A 16,320-nucleotide genomic window follows, 5' to 3' on the forward strand; every position below is an offset into this window, starting at 1 on the left:
TGGTCAATTCCATTTGCTTCTCCCTTTTTATTGGGACTTAACATTCACACTCCCCTCCCAACCCCAGCCCCTTCCCCTTCTCAGTTGAACTGTGAAGCTTCTTGGTCAGGATTTACAGCACTTCTCCCATTTTGTAGGATAGATCATCCTTATCTCTGATTTGCCTTTTTAATGCCATTGGGAGGGATTGGCATCGGATTTAGTACATATTTGGGGTCTGTTTATATCTTTGAACTCACCTGGAAGACTGTTCTATTAAATGTTAAAATGAGTGAAGATGAAAATTGATTTAGACTTGGGTTTCTGGTGGTTGAAAAGATCTTATGTACTGATACTTTTTTTTTCCCTCCCCTCCCCTCTCCACGGGAGAGCAGAAAATTGATCTAAATACAGGGAAAGAAACAGGAACTCCAGTTACAATGAAGGATGTTTATGATGAATTTGATGAGAAAATAGCAACAAAATATAAAATTATGAAGTTCAAGTCCAAGGTTTGTATTTGGTGATAATTTTTTCCAACTCTATCTTTTAGTTGTTTCTTCATTTCCTGATTTAACAAATAGTTATTGCATATCTTCTTTGTGCAAAATGCCTTCTGTGTGGCTATAATTCGTTGGAAATTTCGTAGATATTAATATAAAACCAGTATGATAGATTTGTAAAAATGCTTTTTCTTTCTCCTTAAACTGCTTCTAAAATAATGTTGGTTAATTTGAATAGAAAGATAACTCATAACAAAGTAATTACTTCCAGTACTTGCAACATATCTTATGCTTTTATTCTGAAATGGAGAAGAGGCTGTTCTGATCTCGTTTATGTTAGTTATTGCCAAGTTGTCCTGGTCAGAAGGTTAAGTAAGGTTTTATCTTTAAAAATCAGTGACTATGCTGCTACTTCTCATTGAATAAAAATCTTCTATTTGTTTGATACATATTGATCAATTGTCTTGATTTTAGTGAGATATTGACGTCTTTGGCCATCATTGTGGGGGCTGCAGCTCATTCAACATACTGGCTATTAACAGTGATTGCAATAAAGGCAGGATTGAGTTGCTGAAGATAGGGCAAACCCTCTTAACTATATGAGCTTTGAATTATGGCTGATGGATCAAGTCTTTAAGATTCTAGAAGCAGTGTTGTGTGATGGTGAAGAGCATAGGTGCTGGGGACAGATCACTTGTGCTTTAAGTCCTAGCCTGACCACTTTGTAGTGTGTGATCTTGCACAAGTGCTGAGTGACTTCTCTGGGGCTGTTTCTTCACCCGAGAAATGGGGCCCTATTTCAAGAGTTGTTGGAAGGGTTAAGTCAATTAGTTTGTATTAGGTGATTAGAACAATCCTTGGTACATAGCAAGCACTCAGTAAATATGAACTATAATTATGCTGATTATTAATTTTTCTAGCAAGATGGAGTTGCTTAATATCAAAGAGTAGCAAATGATTTAATGCATTAACATTGTAAAATTGTTTAATCTTTTGTTGCCTCTCTTGAATGCAAATATTTCTGAGTTCTCTAGTGTCCAAGAGAAGTCTTTTTAGCATTTTGTCACTGGGTGTTTTAGTCTTAGTTGAAAGGGGCAATAAGTGCCTTTTTGGGTTTATTTACCTTTGAGTTCCATGAGGATGCTAGATTCCTAACGATTACATGCAGGGACATGCATTGTGTATGCAATACTTGTCAATTTAATTTGTGAGGAGTTTTTGTCTTAATGATTTTTAAATATCTACTTACCCAGATAGTGGAAAAGAACTATGCTTTTGAGATACCTGATGTTCCAGAAAAATCTGAGTACTTGGAAGTTAGATACTCGGTAAGTCAAACAAAATTGCTGGGTTTTGGTTGAGTGACATTTCCCTGTTTTTCAGCTTTCAGCTGGCTTTCAATTAGGAGTATTGGCAGGGCTCCTCAAGCCCACAGTTCATTGAGGTGGACTTACAGTAATGAATAGTTAAAATGGATAAAATTAATTTAAATACATAGACTACAGGTTATACTGCCGTTCTCTGCTTTCAAGTGTGCATCTTTAAATAAATAAGTTGAAACTGCACAACTGTTTGTCAAGTGGTATGAATGCCACATGACTGAGTTGAACATCATTAATCTATTGAAGTGTCCCTTCTGAGCAGTGGAAAGGTGAGAGAGGAGCGTCAATAGTGTCACTGTAGTGCTGTTCTTGCTCCTGTGACAAGCAAGGTCATTGCTGCGGAATGTTAATTAACTGGACCTTAACCTCTTTTTACCTCTGTTCTAGTGTTTTGATCCCATGATGTTGGAAAAGGGAAACTTTTAAGAAATGTTTCTGACAGTGGTGGTGAAAAGTACCATGGAAGCATTTTGAATGAGTCCTACTCTCTTGCTTTCATTCTTCTAATGGAGTGGTACTTATTTGACTATTCTGTATCAGTAAGGCATGTACAGCTCTGGACAGAAATCCTCTTTTGGGGGAGCTTCTTGGCCTATTTTTCTTCTAATGAGTGTCGTCAATGATGCATTATTTTGTCACTGTGAATTGTTTTTGTTTCTTACTGTGAATTGTTTTGGATTTCATTTGTGGCAAATTACATTTCATATATATCAAAGGGGTTTCTTCTGGTGATTCATAGAGAGGCTTTTGTTTATTTCAAATATAGACTTTGGAAAATGTGAAGTAATAGTTTTAAACAAAGATTTTTTTTCTTCTTTGCCTTTTCAGGCTGAAATGCCACAGCTTCCTCAGGATTTGAAAGGAGAAACTTTTTCTCATGTGTTTGGGACCAACACATCCAGCTTGGAATTGTTCTTGATGAATAGAAAGATCAAAGGACCTTGTTGGCTCGAAGTGAAAAATCCACGTAAGGAAAAATTTGCTTTCAGAATGCTAAGTAAATTGCTGATAGATGTGGTTTTTAGAAGTTAAGGAATTGGTCTGTTTATTTCAGTGTGTCCACTTCCTTTCTTATTGTTTGTTTCTTCGAGGTTTTCCTTGAATGAGTATAGGGAATATGTTTGGAATCACTTGATCGCTGTAAAGCCTGGCAGTTTAGTGGAAGGGAGGCCCTAGTTAGCCCTGCAGCTGTTTGGGCGCATCCCTCATTGTGCTGTTGTCGGTGTGGACTTCCCGCCTGGCTCATGTGGCCCAGCTGTTCTACATGGTGACCTGCTGACCTCTGAAGGAGGGGGAACATCACTGCCCAGTGTGGATAGTGCTTGTTTAATCTCTTCCCTGATGTTTTTTCAGTATTTGCATCTGTGATACTCTGTTTTGTCTTCATGAATCTCTTAAAAATGTTTTGATTCGTCTAAGGCAGTGTTTTGTTTTTTTTAAACCTATTTTGGGTCCTGGATGTTTTGGAAAATCAGATGAAAGCTGTGGACCTTTTTCCTAGGAAAATGAACATATGTATACACACACATGAGGATTTTTTTATTTCATTTTTATTAATTTGATAAATTTGACATGTTACAATTTGTAAATTTAAAGTGTACAGCGTGTTACTTCGATACATTTATATCTTGTGTCATGATTGCCATTGAACCAATATTTATCACATTACATCATTATAGTACAATATTATTGACTATGTTCATTATACTGTGCATTAGATCTCTATGGCTTAAGGGTACAAACTTCTAACGAGGAGTAAATAAGCCATAGAGATCTAACACATGAGGATTTGCATACAGTCCAATAATGTGGCTTAATTTTTAGTTAGATGTTATAATAAGACATTCTTATTAGAAGATGGGGTTGAAGACCATCTCAGTTAATCACAGATGTCTTAATTATAGTAGTTTTTCTTTTTAAGTAAATAGCTAGTGATCTTTGTATCTGTTCTCTTTCAGAACTCTTAAATCAGCCCATCAGTTGGTGTAAAGTTGAGGCAATGGTCTTGAAACCAGACCTGGTGAACGTAATTAAGGAGGTCAGTTCTCCTCCACTCGTGGTCATGTCTTTCAGCATGAAGACAATGCAGAATGCAAAGACACATCAAAATGAGGTAAAGAAATAGGACAGATTTTGTACCTGTGCCTTAGATGCAATGCTTGCCTGAACTTGTAGAGCTTTTCTGCAGGGGAAAGTTATTCTTTTTGGAGGGGAAAGAATACTAATTCACTACCAAACTGCATTTTGGAGAATGAATTGAATTTGTCTGCTGTTGTGGTTTTTCTTTGAAGACTTACATTGCTGGATTTATTTTTATTCCTTGTTTTTAAATTTTTTTATTTTGGAGAACTTTAAATGGACATAGAATAATATAATGAACTCCCATATACCAATCACTCATATGCAGCAGCTAACAAGATTTTGTCACACTTTCGTTTATCCCCCTCTTTTTTTTTTTCTCCTGAAGTATTTTAAAGCTAATCTCAGGCATTATGTCATCTTACCCCTGTATACTTTGGTATGCATCTCTCAAAACATGCACACTTTCTTGCAGAATGCCATTATCACAACTAATAACATTAAAAATGATTCCTTGATATCATCTAAAATACCCAGTCTATAATCACATGACTGTGTTTCTCAAAAATGTCTTAACAATTGGTTTATTTGAATCATCATTCATACAGGATTCACAGAAGGCGTTTAATTTTTATGTCTCTTGACTCTTTTAAATGGGAGCAGCTCCCTCCCACCTCCTCCAGTTTTATCAGTGACATTGACTTATTGAAGAATCACTTGGTTGTCTCATAGAATGTCTCATTTTCTGTATTTGTTTGCTTCGTTGTGTCATTGGACTTCTGTCTCTATACCAAGGGTTGGCAAACTATGGCCTGTGGGCAAATCCAGCCCACTACCTGTTTTTGTAAATAAAGTTTCATTGGAAAACAGCATGTCTATTCATTTCCATATTATCTGCAGCTGCTTTTGTGCTACAGCAGCGGAGTCAGTCATGGCAGAGACCATGTGACCTGAAAGCCTAAAATATTTACTATCTGGTGTGTCAACTCCTCTAGTTAGTGCTAAAGAATTGATTAGATTCAGGTTTGACTTGCTTGGCCAAAATACTTTATAGGTAGTGCAATGTACTTCGTATTGTTTCAGATCAGCAGGCACATAAAGTCTGTTTACAGCACTGTTAGTGGTGCTGTGATTGATTAGTGGGTTCATCCAATGAGGGTTTTTTTAACCTTGACGCTACTGCTATTTTAGGCTGAATAATTCATTGTTATGGGGCCTCTCCTCTGTACTGTGGGATGTTTAGCAGTAACCCTGGCCCTACCCGCTAGATGCCAGTAGCACCCCTCCTCCCTAGTCGTGACAACTAAAAATGCCTCCAGACATTGCCAAATGTCTCCTGGGGTTGGGGGGCAAAATTGTTCCCAGTTGAAAACCACTGATCTAATGGTTTCGTTTGTTCGTGATTTTTGCCTAAGTTAGCTATTTCATTAGGAGTTGTAAAATGGTGGTTTTCTAATTCTGTCACCTTTTCCATGTTTATTAGTTAAACATGTTAAATATTAGAATGTTTATTAGTTAAATTTTTCTATAAAATTAACTTTTGCTCACTAACCAGAACTGTTAGGTTATGCTGCAGTAGTTTATACAGAAAAGACAGGATAAATGTGTACTTCTTTTTCCTTAATTGACAATTTTCTGAGTAGGAAGTTGGGAACCTGCATTACATGCAGCATTGACCAATGATTTATTTTTTTGTTTCTCTTTTATAGAATATCATTATGAACTCATAGATTTTATATACAGTATATTTCAATCTATTGCATTCATTATTGTTTTGATGCTTAAATTTGTCTCTCTTTGGTCAGTGGGAGCTTCTTTATGTTTGATTCTAAGTCCTTTCGACATTGATGGGGATCTTTTTTAATAGCATTCTGGCAGTATTTTTACTATGATTTTTTTTTTTTTAGTATGTGATTTGATCTTTTAATAATAGTTAATATAGTAGATGGCCATAGTTAATACTAGTTAAGTGTTTGGGAAAGGCTTAATTAGTTAAAAATTTTTTTTAAAGTATCCATCCCCTTGCACCGAGTGAGGTTTCTAGATACCATTTCCCGATAAAGGAAATAGGGCTCTCTGGAGAAATGGCTGGTTCAGGGCAAGAAATGTCCAACCAAGATAAGCCTGGAACATCTTGTTATACTGGAAAGCAAGGGCGATATTAAAGTCTGCTGAAGATATGTCAGAAGGACTCAGGAGCCAACTTGAAGAGTTTCCTTCTGGCCAAAGATGGGACAATTTGAGCATGGATAAGAATAACTGCTCCAAATGGAGACACATGACTTCATAATGATACTGTAAGCACTAACAACACTGCTTTGGTCACCTGTGAAGGAAGCTAGGGAACTAACGCATTATTCTGAAAACTGGTAAATAAAGGAATTGAATCAAGCATTTATCTTGATTTTTTTGAACACTTATTGTACCTCAGGTAACCAAATAATTGATGAGAGGAAGTTTCCCTTCATAGGTTTCCAGCTAATAAATGATGAAGGAAAAATTGAATATTACCACTTGGCAATTCCTCATGAAATAATGGATCTAGACAGTGATCACCAGTGGCTGCTACTATCAATACAATACAGATAACCAGACATGATGTGTCTGTGCCTTCTGATAGAAGTAGTCAGTAACACCTCTAAAGTATTCTTGCCCAAAAGTTGAACTTGATTTTGATCAAGCCTTTAGATCTAAATGTGAATTTACAGGCAGTCCAGAAACAGAGGAATGCGTTAAATGACATTATTGGAATGCAAGCTGTGGATTCCATACTATGGGACGCTCTACAGGACAAATGACACAGTTTCTTCAAGAAATAAACTGCAGGGAAATAATAGGTGGGGAGGGGTTGTACCTATAGTTTTACATATCAACCAGTTGCAAAGTATGGACCTTATGTGGTAAATAAAATTGAGATTGTTGGGAAAACATGAAAATTTGAATCCTGCCAGGATATGTAATGATTTCAAGGAATTACTATTAATTGTACATAATTGTACATGCTGAAATATTTCTAGATAAGGTGATAGGTCTGGGTTTTGCTTCAAAATAATCTGGGGGGAGGCAGGAAGTGGACAGGCTATTGATATTGATGATAATTGAAGCTGAAGGATGGATATATGAGAATTGATTTTATTCTATTTTTCCTTTGTTTAAATACTTTAATAATAAAAAGTTAAAATATTCATATGGACTAAAATCTGTATCTTTTAATATTCTTGGTGTGGTTTTGGTAAGAATGCAGAATACATAGTAGGTGTCTGATAAGTGATTTTTTTCCCCTCCTTTCTTTGCAGATTATTGCTATGGCAGCTTTGGTCCATCACAGCTTTGCGTTAGATAAAGCACCCCCACAGCCTCCCTTTCAGTCACACTTCTGTGGTATGTATTTTTTTAGCTGTTTTACTAATGGCTCGATTTTAATTTTTCTTATTTTTTTCTCGAGTTGTTGGATCAGTAACTTTTTTAAAAAATATTTTCAAGAGTAAGTGCATATTGTTAAAGAAGGTTTTTTTTTGTCAGCTGTGGACACTAAGTTTTATTGGATTGGTTGCTCTGATTCAGCTGGTTTATTCTGTTCTAGGAGCAGAAGTGGAGAGGCAGTTGGATATCTTTTTTCTGTTCCAATGGTTACTCTATGAGGGTGGAGTAGTTTTTTTCTGCATCAAAATTATGCTATGACTATTTTCTTTTCGTGATGTCATTCTAAAAGCCCATCATAGAAGCCTGTCCAAAGTTTTCTGTGTGATAAGACAAGATGCCAAGGCATAAATGAATGTTGACCTATTTGGGAGGAGTTACAGTAATATCAAAGTGGAGTTGGGTTGCGCTATGCATAAAACTCAGTAGGTGAAACTGTCCCACAGAATTCTGCATACCATGAGTCAATCTCCAAGGAAGATTTTGATATATTCCATGTTGAGAGCTTGGCCAGTTAACCATTTGTTTTGTTAAAAAAGGGCATAATACTAGTGATCTATTATGCTTCCTGGGATCTTTTCCAGCCCAGAACCAGAGATTAACTGGGACAACATCTCCTGTCTGCTTTCTTGGGTATTAGGAAAGTGGAACTAGGGAAACAAGCAGAGAAAGGAATATGGTGTATTATTGTGAAGTTTTACCTTTTAAGTGGGTGGAATACATGGAACAAGATGATGAGAATAACCTGGAAAATATGTGGAAGAGAGCATCCACTAGCTCATTTCAACATGCATTTGTTTATCTCCTCTGTGTGTGTCACTGTGTGAACAGCTGTTGTGAATGGCAAGGAACTGGTAGTATAGTGGGAGAAGCTTTGGTCATCTTTCCTTTTCTAACTTTGAGAAGGTTGGACTGAGTTCCTGCATTGTATGCTGGTTGAGGCTTTGGTGGGGGATTTCCTTTGGGAAAGACTGTTAAGCATCTTCCATTCTGACTTAGATGGATAGCAAATGTTTCATCAAAGCAGTTTTAACAATTGTAGGGACTTAGGGTTCTGTGCTTGGCTGTTTTTTTTTTTTAATTTAATCTTTTGAACTTTTCTTTCATTGAGGTATAATTGACATGTGACATTAATTTCAGGCATGCAACATAATTCAATATTTGTATATATTGCAAAATGATCACCACATTGTCTAGTTAACATCTGTCAACAGTTGCAAAATTTTACTTCTTGTGATGAAAACTTTTAAGGTTTACTCTCTTAACAACTTTCAAATATGCAATACAGAATTATTAACTGTAGTCACTATACTATACATTATATCCCCATGACTTATTTATTTTATAAATGGAAGTTTGTGCCTTTTGACCCCCTTCACCCATTTTGCTTATCCCCTCCCACTCCCTGCCTCTGGCAACCACAATCTCTTCTCTGTATCTGTGAGCTCATTTTTTTTTGTTTTTTTAGATTCCATATGAGTTAGTGTTTTCCTTTTCTTCAGATAAATACCCAAAAGTAGAATTGCTGGATGATATGGTTGTTGTATTTTTAATTTTTTTTTTTGTTGTTCAAGTATTTTTTTTTTATTGATGTCTTAATAGTTTATAACATTGTGAAATTTTGGTTGTACATTTTTGTCTGTCTATCACATGTCTCCCTTCACCCCTTGTGCCCACCCCCCCACCCCCTTTGCCCCTGGTAACCATGTACAGTTCTTTCTGACCATGTGTTGGTTTATATTCCACATATGAGTGAAATCATGGGGTGTTTGTCTTTCTCTTTCTGGCTTATTTCACTTAACATAATACCCTCCATGTCCATCCATGTTGTTGCAAATGGGACAGTTTTGTCTTTTTTTATGGCTGAGTAGTATTCCATTGTGTGTATGTATATATATATACATACACACCACATTTTCTTGATCCAGTCATCAGTCGAGGGACACTTGGGTTGCTTCCACTTCTTGGCTATAGTTAATAATGCTGCAGTGAACATAGGGGGTGCATAAGCCTCTTTGGATTGTTGATTTCAGGTTCGTTGGATATATTCCCAGTAGTGGGATAGCTGGATCATAGGGTATTTCTATTTTTAATTTTTTGAGAAATCTCCATACCGTTTTCCATAGAGGCTGCACCAGTTTGCATTCCCACCAGCTGTGTACGAGGGTTCCTGTTTCTCCACATCCTCTCCAACATTTGTTGTTTTTCGTCTTCGTGATTATAGCCATTCTAATGGGCATGAGGTGGTATCTTAGTGTTGTTTCGATTTGCATTTCCCTGATGATTAGTGATGTTGAACACCTTTTCATATGCCTATTGGCCATCTGTATATCTTCTTTGGAGAAGCGTCTGTTCATTTCCTCTGCCCATTTTTTGATCGGGTTGTTTGTTTTTTTGTTGTTCAGTTGTGTGAGTTCTTTATATATTATGGAGATTAACCCCTTGTCAGATATATGTTTTGCAAATATTTTCTCCCAGCTGCTGGGTTGTCTATTCATTTTGATCCTGCTTTCGTTTGTCTTGTAGAAGCTCTTTAATCTGATGGAGTCCCATTTGTTTATTTTTTCTTTAGTTTCCCTAGTCTGACTAGGCATGGCATCTGAAAAGATTCCTTTATGACCAATATCAAATAGTGTGTTGCCTATATTTTCTTTTATGAGTTTTATAGTTTCAGGTCTCACCTTCAGGTCTTTGATCCATTTTGAGTTAATTTTTGTGAATGGAGATAGCAGATGGTCCACTTTCATTCTTTTGCATGTGGCTGTCCAATTTTCCCAACACCATTTATTTATTTATTTATTTATTTTTTTGTGGGGAAGATCAGCCCTGAGCTAACATCCATGCCAATTCTCCTCTTTTTGCTGAGGAAGACTGGCCCTGGGCTAACATGTGTGCTCATCTTCCTCCACTTTATATGGGACACCGCCACAGCATGGCTTGACAAGCGGTGCGTCTGTGCGCCTCCGGGATCTGAACCCAGGCCGCCAACAGCAGAGCACGCGCACTTAACCGCTATGCCATGGGGCCGGCCCCCCAACACCATTTATTGAAGAGACTTTCTTTTCTCCATTGTATGTTCTTAGCTCCTTTGTCGAAAATTAGCTGTCCGTATATGTGTGGTTTTATATCTGGGCTTTCAATTCTGTTCCATTGATCTGTGTGTCTGTTTTTGTAACAGTACCAAGCTGTTTTGATTACTATTGCTTTGTAGTATGTTTTGAAGTCAGGGATTGTGATGCCTCCAGCTTTGTTCTTTTTTCTTAGGATTGCTTTAGCTATTTGGGGTCTTTTGTTGCCCCAAATGAATTTTAGTATTCTTTTTTCTATTTCCGTGAAGAATGTCATTGGGATTCTGATTGGGATTGCATTGAATCTGTAAATTGCTTTAGGTAATATAGACATTTTAACTATGTTTATTCTTCCAATCCATGTGCATGGAATATCTTTCCATTTCTTTATGTCATTATCGATTTCTTTCAATAATGTCTTGTAGTTTTCATTGTATAGGTCTTTTACTTCCTTGGTGATATTTATTCCTAGATATTTTATTCTTTTTGATGCAGTTGTAAATGGTATCATCATTTTGAGCTCTCTTTCTGTTAGTTTGTTATTAGCATACAGAAATGCAACTGATTTTTGTAGGTTGATTTTGTACCCTGTGTCTTTGCTGTAGTTGTTGATTATTTCTAATAGTTTTCCAACGGATTCTTTAGGGTTTTCTATGTATAAAATCATGTCGTCTGCAAATAGTGAGAGTTTCACTTCTTCATTGCCTATTTGGATTCCTTTTATTCCTTTTTCTTGCCTAATTGCTCTGGCCAAAACCTCCAGAACTATGTTGAATAAGAGTGGCGAGAATGGGCAGCCTTGTCTCGTTCCTGTTCTCAGAGGAAGGGCTTTCAGACTTTGCCCATTGAGTATGATGTTGGGTGTGGGTTTGTCATAAATATCCTTTATTATGTTGAGGAATTTTCCTTCTGTACCCATTTTGATGAGAGTTTTTATCGTAAATGGATGTTGGATCTTGTCAGAGGCCTTCTCTGCATCTATTGAGATGACCATGTGGTTTTTATTCCTCGTTTTGTTGATATGGTGTATCACGTTGATTGATTTGCGGATGTTGAACCCTCCCTGTCTCCCTGGTGTAAATCCCACTTGATCATGGTGTATGATCTTTTTAATGTATTGCTGTATTCGGTTTGCCAATATTTTGTTGAGGATTTTTGCATCTATATTCATCAGCGATATTGGCCTGTAATTTTCCTTCTTCGTATTGTCTTTGTCTGGCTTTGGTATCAGGGTGATGTTGGCCTCATAGAATGAGTTAGGAAGTTTACCATCTTCCTCTATTTTTTGGAATAGTTTGAGAAGGATGGGTGTTAGATCTTCTTTGAATGTTTGGTAAAATGCACTGGAGAAGCCGTCTGGTCCTGGACTTTTATTTTTTGGGAGGTTTTTGATTACTGCTTCAGTCTCTTTACTTGCGATTGGTCTATTCAGATTCTGCATTTCTCCTTGGTTCAGTTTTGGGAGGTTGTATGAATCTAATAATTTATCCGTTTCTTCTAGATTGTCCAATTTGTTGGCATATAGTTTCTCATAGTATTCTCTTATAATCCTTTGTGTTGCCATGGTATCTGTTGTAATTTCTCCTCTTTCATTTCTAATTTTATTTATTTGAGACTTTTCTCTTTTTTTCTTAGTAAGTCTGGCTAAGGGTTTGTCAATTTTGTTTATCTTCTCAAAGAACCAACTCTTTGTTTCATTAATCCTTTCTACTGTTTTTTTGGTCTCAATTATATTTCTTTCTGCTCTAATTTTTATTATTTCTCTCCTGCTGACTTTGGGCTTTGTTTGTTCTTCTTTTTCTAGTTCTGTTAGGTGTAATTTAAGGTTGCTTATTTGGGCTTTTTCTTATTTGTTGAGGTGGGCTTGTATTGCTATGAATTTCCCTCTTAGGACTGCTTTTGCTGCGTCTCATGTGAGTTGGTATGGCATATTTTCATTTTTGTTTGTTTCCAGATATTTTTTGATTTCTCCTTTAATTTCAATGATCCATTGGTTGTTCAGTAGTATGTTGTTTAATCTCCACATCTTTGTCACTTTCCCAGTATTTTTCTTGTGGTTGATTTCTAGTTTCATAGCGTCATGGTCTGAAAAAATGCTTGTTATGATTTCAATCTTATTGAATTTATTGAGGCTTGCCTTGTTTCCCAGCATATGGTCTATCCGTGAGAATGTTCCATGCGCCCTTGAAAAGAATGTGTAGTCAGCTGTTTTTGGATGGAGTGCTCTGTGTGTGTCTACTAGGTCCATCTCATCCAGTTTTTCATTTAAGTCCACTGTTTCTTTATTGATTTTTTTATCTGAATGATCTATCCATTGATGTAAGTGGGGTATTAAGATCCTCTACTAATATTGTGTTGTTGTTAATATTTCCTTTTAGATTTGTTAATAGTTGCTTTATGTACTTTGGTGCTCCTTTGTTGGGTGCATATATATTTATAATTGATATGTCTTCTTGGTAGAGTGTTCCTTTTATCATTATATATTGCCCTTCTTTGTCTCTCATAACCTGTTTTATCTTGAAGTCTGCTTTGTCTGATATGAGTATGGAAACACCTGCTTTCTTTTGTTTGCCATTAGCTTGGCAAACAAACTTCCATCCTTTCACTTTGAGCCTGTGTTTGTCTTCAGAGCTGAAATGTGTTTCCTGGAGGCAGCATATTGTTGGATCTTGCTTTTTAATCCATCCTGCCACTCTTTGTCTTTTGATTGGAGAGTTCAATTTATTTACATTTAGTGTAATTATTGATATATGAGGGGCTTAATGTTGCTGTTTTATCGCTTATTTTCTGGTTCTTTTGCATTTCCTTTGTTTCTTGTCCCATGTGTTTCGGCCTGCCAGTTCAGTTTGGTTGTTCTGTCTTATGATTCTTTTAGTTTTCTCTTTATCCTGTATGATTTTGTTCTGATTATTTGTTTAGTGGTTACCTTGAGGTTTGTATAAAAAATCTTGTGTATGAGATAGTCCATTATCTGATGGCCTCTTATTCCCTTTTACTAAGTCAGTTCGATCTCTTTCCTCTTCCCCTTCTAAGTTATTCCTGTCACAACTTATTTTATCTTGTGTTGTGAGTGTGTGTTGAAAGTTATGAGGTTATATTTATTTTTGATGAGATCCTTCCTTTGATCTTTGATTGTGGTATTTAAGTGGTTGCTATCCTATTCCAGTGAAGAGCTACTAAAAAAAGTAGATTTTTCTGATTTTGTCTACCTATTTTTCTCCTTGCTCCAAGCTTTGTATTCCCTTTCTCTTCTTTTTTTCTGGCGTGAGGGCCTTCTTGAGCATTTCTTGTAGTGGGGGTCTTGTGGCCATAAACTCCCTTAGCTTTTGTTTATCCAGGAAAGTTATTATTTCCCCATCATATTTGAAGGATATTTTTGCTGGATATAGTATTCTTGGCTGAAAGTTTTCGTCTTTCAGTATTTTGAATATATCATTCCAGTCTCTCCTAGCCTGTAAAGTTTCTGTTGAGAAATCTGCTGAGAGCCTGATGGGAGTTCCTTTGTACGTTATTCTTTGTTTTTGTCTAGCTGCCCTTAATATTGTTTCTTTGTCATTGACCTTTGCCAGTTTTCCTACTATATGCCGTGGAGTGGGCCTTTGCCTGTTGCCATATTTAGGTGACCTGTTGGCTTCACTTACTGGTATTTCCGGCTCGTTCCCCAGATTGGGGAAGTTCTCAGCTATTATTTCCTTGAATAGGTTCTCTGTTCTCTTTCCCTCTCGAATACCTGTAATTCTTATGTTACATTTCCTAATTGAGTTGGATATTTCTCGGAGACTTTCTTCATTTCTTTTTAGTCTTAGTTCTCTCTCCTCCTCCATCTGGAGCATATCTGTATTCTTATCCTCTATAATGCTGATTCTTTCCTCCATACTGTCAGCTCTGTTCTTTAAAGATTCCATATTCTCCTTTGTCTACTCCATTGTGTTCTTCATTTCCATCAATACTGATTGGTTTTTCTTTATGATTTCAATCTCTTTTGTGACCAATCTCCTTATCTCGTTGAATTGTTTATCTGTGTTTTCTTGTATTTCGTTGAGCTTTTTTATGATAGCTATTTTGAATTCTCTGTCGGTTAAGTTACGGATTTTTGTGCCTTCAGGGTTAATTTCTGGGTGCTTGTCATTTTCCTTCTGGTCTGGTGATTTAACGTACTTTTGCATCGTGGTTGCTGTATTGGCTTTGTTTTTCCTCATCTTGGAAATATCTGGTTGCAGTTTCCACCTGCTGTCACCGTGTGGGGGTCAAGGGCTGTGTAATCTGAGCCCCCTGCGCTTCACCTCATTTTTGTTTTTTTAGATTCCATATGTCATATGATATTTGTCTTTCTCTGTCTGACTTATTTCACTTAGCATAATGCCCTCATGGTCTGCAAATGGCAAGATTTCCTTTTTTATGGCTGAATAATATTCCACTGTATAAAAATATAGCACATTTTCTCTATCCATTCATCCATCGATGGACACGTAGGTTGCTTCTGTGTTTTGGCTATTGTAAATAATGCAGTGAACATGGAGGTGCAGACATCTTTTTGAGTTAGTGTTTTCATTTTCTTCAGATCAATACGCAGAAGTAGAATTGCTGGATCATATGGTGGTTGTATTTTTCATTTTTTGAGGAACCTCCATACTGCTTTCCATAGTGGCTGCACCAATTTACATTCCCACCAACAGTGCACAAGGATTCCCTTTTCTCCACATCCTCACCAACACTTATTTCTTGTCTTTTTGCTGATAGCCATTCTAACAGGTATGAGGTGATATCTCATTGTGGTTTTGATTTGTATTTCTCTGATGATTAGTGATGTTTAGGCACCTTTTGATGTACCTGTTGGCCATCTGAATGTCTTCTCTGGAAAAAATGTCTATTCAGATCCTCTGCCAATTTTTTTTATTGGGTTGTTTGTTTTTTTTCTATTGAGTTGTATAAGTTCCTTATGCATTTTGGATATTAACCCCCTATCAGATATATGATTTGCAGATATTTTCTCCTGTTGGGTAGGTTGCCTTTTCGTTTTGTTGATGGTTTTCTTTGCTGTGCAGAAGCTTTTTACTTCAGTCCCACTTGTTTATTTTAGCTTTTGGTGTCAAATCCAAAAATTCATTGCCAAGACTGATGTCAAGGAACTTATTGCCTTTGTTTTCTTCTAGGATTTTTATGGTTTCAGGTCTTATATTCAAATCTTTAATCCACTTTAAGTTAATTTTTGTGTGTGGTGTAAGATAGTGGTCCAGTTTCATTCTTTTGCATGTGGCTGTCCAGTTTTCTCAACACCGTTTATTGAAGAGACTGTCGTTTCCCCATTGTATATTCTTGGCTCTTTTGTCATAAATTAGTTGACCATATGCATGGGTTTATTTCTGGGCTTTCTTTTCTGTTTTGATCTATATGTCTGTTTTTATGCCAATACCATACTGTTTTGATTCCTATAGCTTTGTAGTATAGTTTGAAATGAGGGAGCATGATACCTCCTGCTTTGTTCTTCTTTCTCAAGATTGCTTTGGCTATTTGGGGTCTTTTGTGGTTCCATTTTGATTTTAGGATTGTTTGTTTTGGCTTTTTTTGAGATCCCACAACATGACTAATGGAAATTCTTGATCCCCTTAACTCTTTAGGGGTTAGGGGGAATTTATTTATATTTAAGACAGTTTCCATTCAGAAACATGCAATGTGGGTGTACTTGAAATTGGACTAAGATAGGTGTTGGAATCTTAATTTTTTTCCTTCTTACAGTTGTGTCTAAACCAAAGGACTGTATTTTTCCACATGCTTTCTTAGAAGACATTAAGAAAAAGGTAAAGAATTCATTATTTATTCCTTTTAAATATGAAGCATCTATTTGTTGAGAAAGAGAAAAGAAGGATGATGTGGATTAGTAGAAATAGA

At 36.5% G+C, this 16,320-nt stretch overlaps 1 protein-coding gene across 5 annotated transcripts in view; it reads left to right on the forward strand.

The window, feature by feature from the left end:
* POLA1 (DNA polymerase alpha 1, catalytic subunit) overlaps positions 1–16,320 on the forward strand; it is a 281,703-nt gene that overhangs the window by 20,063 nt on the left and 245,320 nt on the right. For all 5 annotated transcript variants that reach the window (XR_009217466.1, XM_058535594.1, XM_058535595.1 and 2 more), the window contains exons 12-17: positions 375–491; positions 1,736–1,810; positions 2,693–2,831; positions 3,823–3,977; positions 7,240–7,324; positions 16,168–16,229. Coding sequence is in view for 4 of the 5 variants with exons in the window: in XM_058535594.1 (XP_058391577.1) it covers positions 375–491; positions 1,736–1,810; positions 2,693–2,831; positions 3,823–3,977; positions 7,240–7,324; positions 16,168–16,229 (633 nt within the window). In the remaining variant the exon portion in view is untranslated. The remainder of the gene's footprint in view (positions 1–374; positions 492–1,735; positions 1,811–2,692; positions 2,832–3,822; positions 3,978–7,239; positions 7,325–16,167; positions 16,230–16,320) is intronic.

The sequence above is a fragment of the Diceros bicornis genome, chromosome X (genome assembly GCF_020826845.1).
Source record: "Diceros bicornis minor isolate mBicDic1 chromosome X, mDicBic1.mat.cur, whole genome shotgun sequence".
Classification (NCBI taxonomy): Eukaryota; Metazoa; Chordata; class Mammalia; order Perissodactyla; family Rhinocerotidae; genus Diceros; species Diceros bicornis.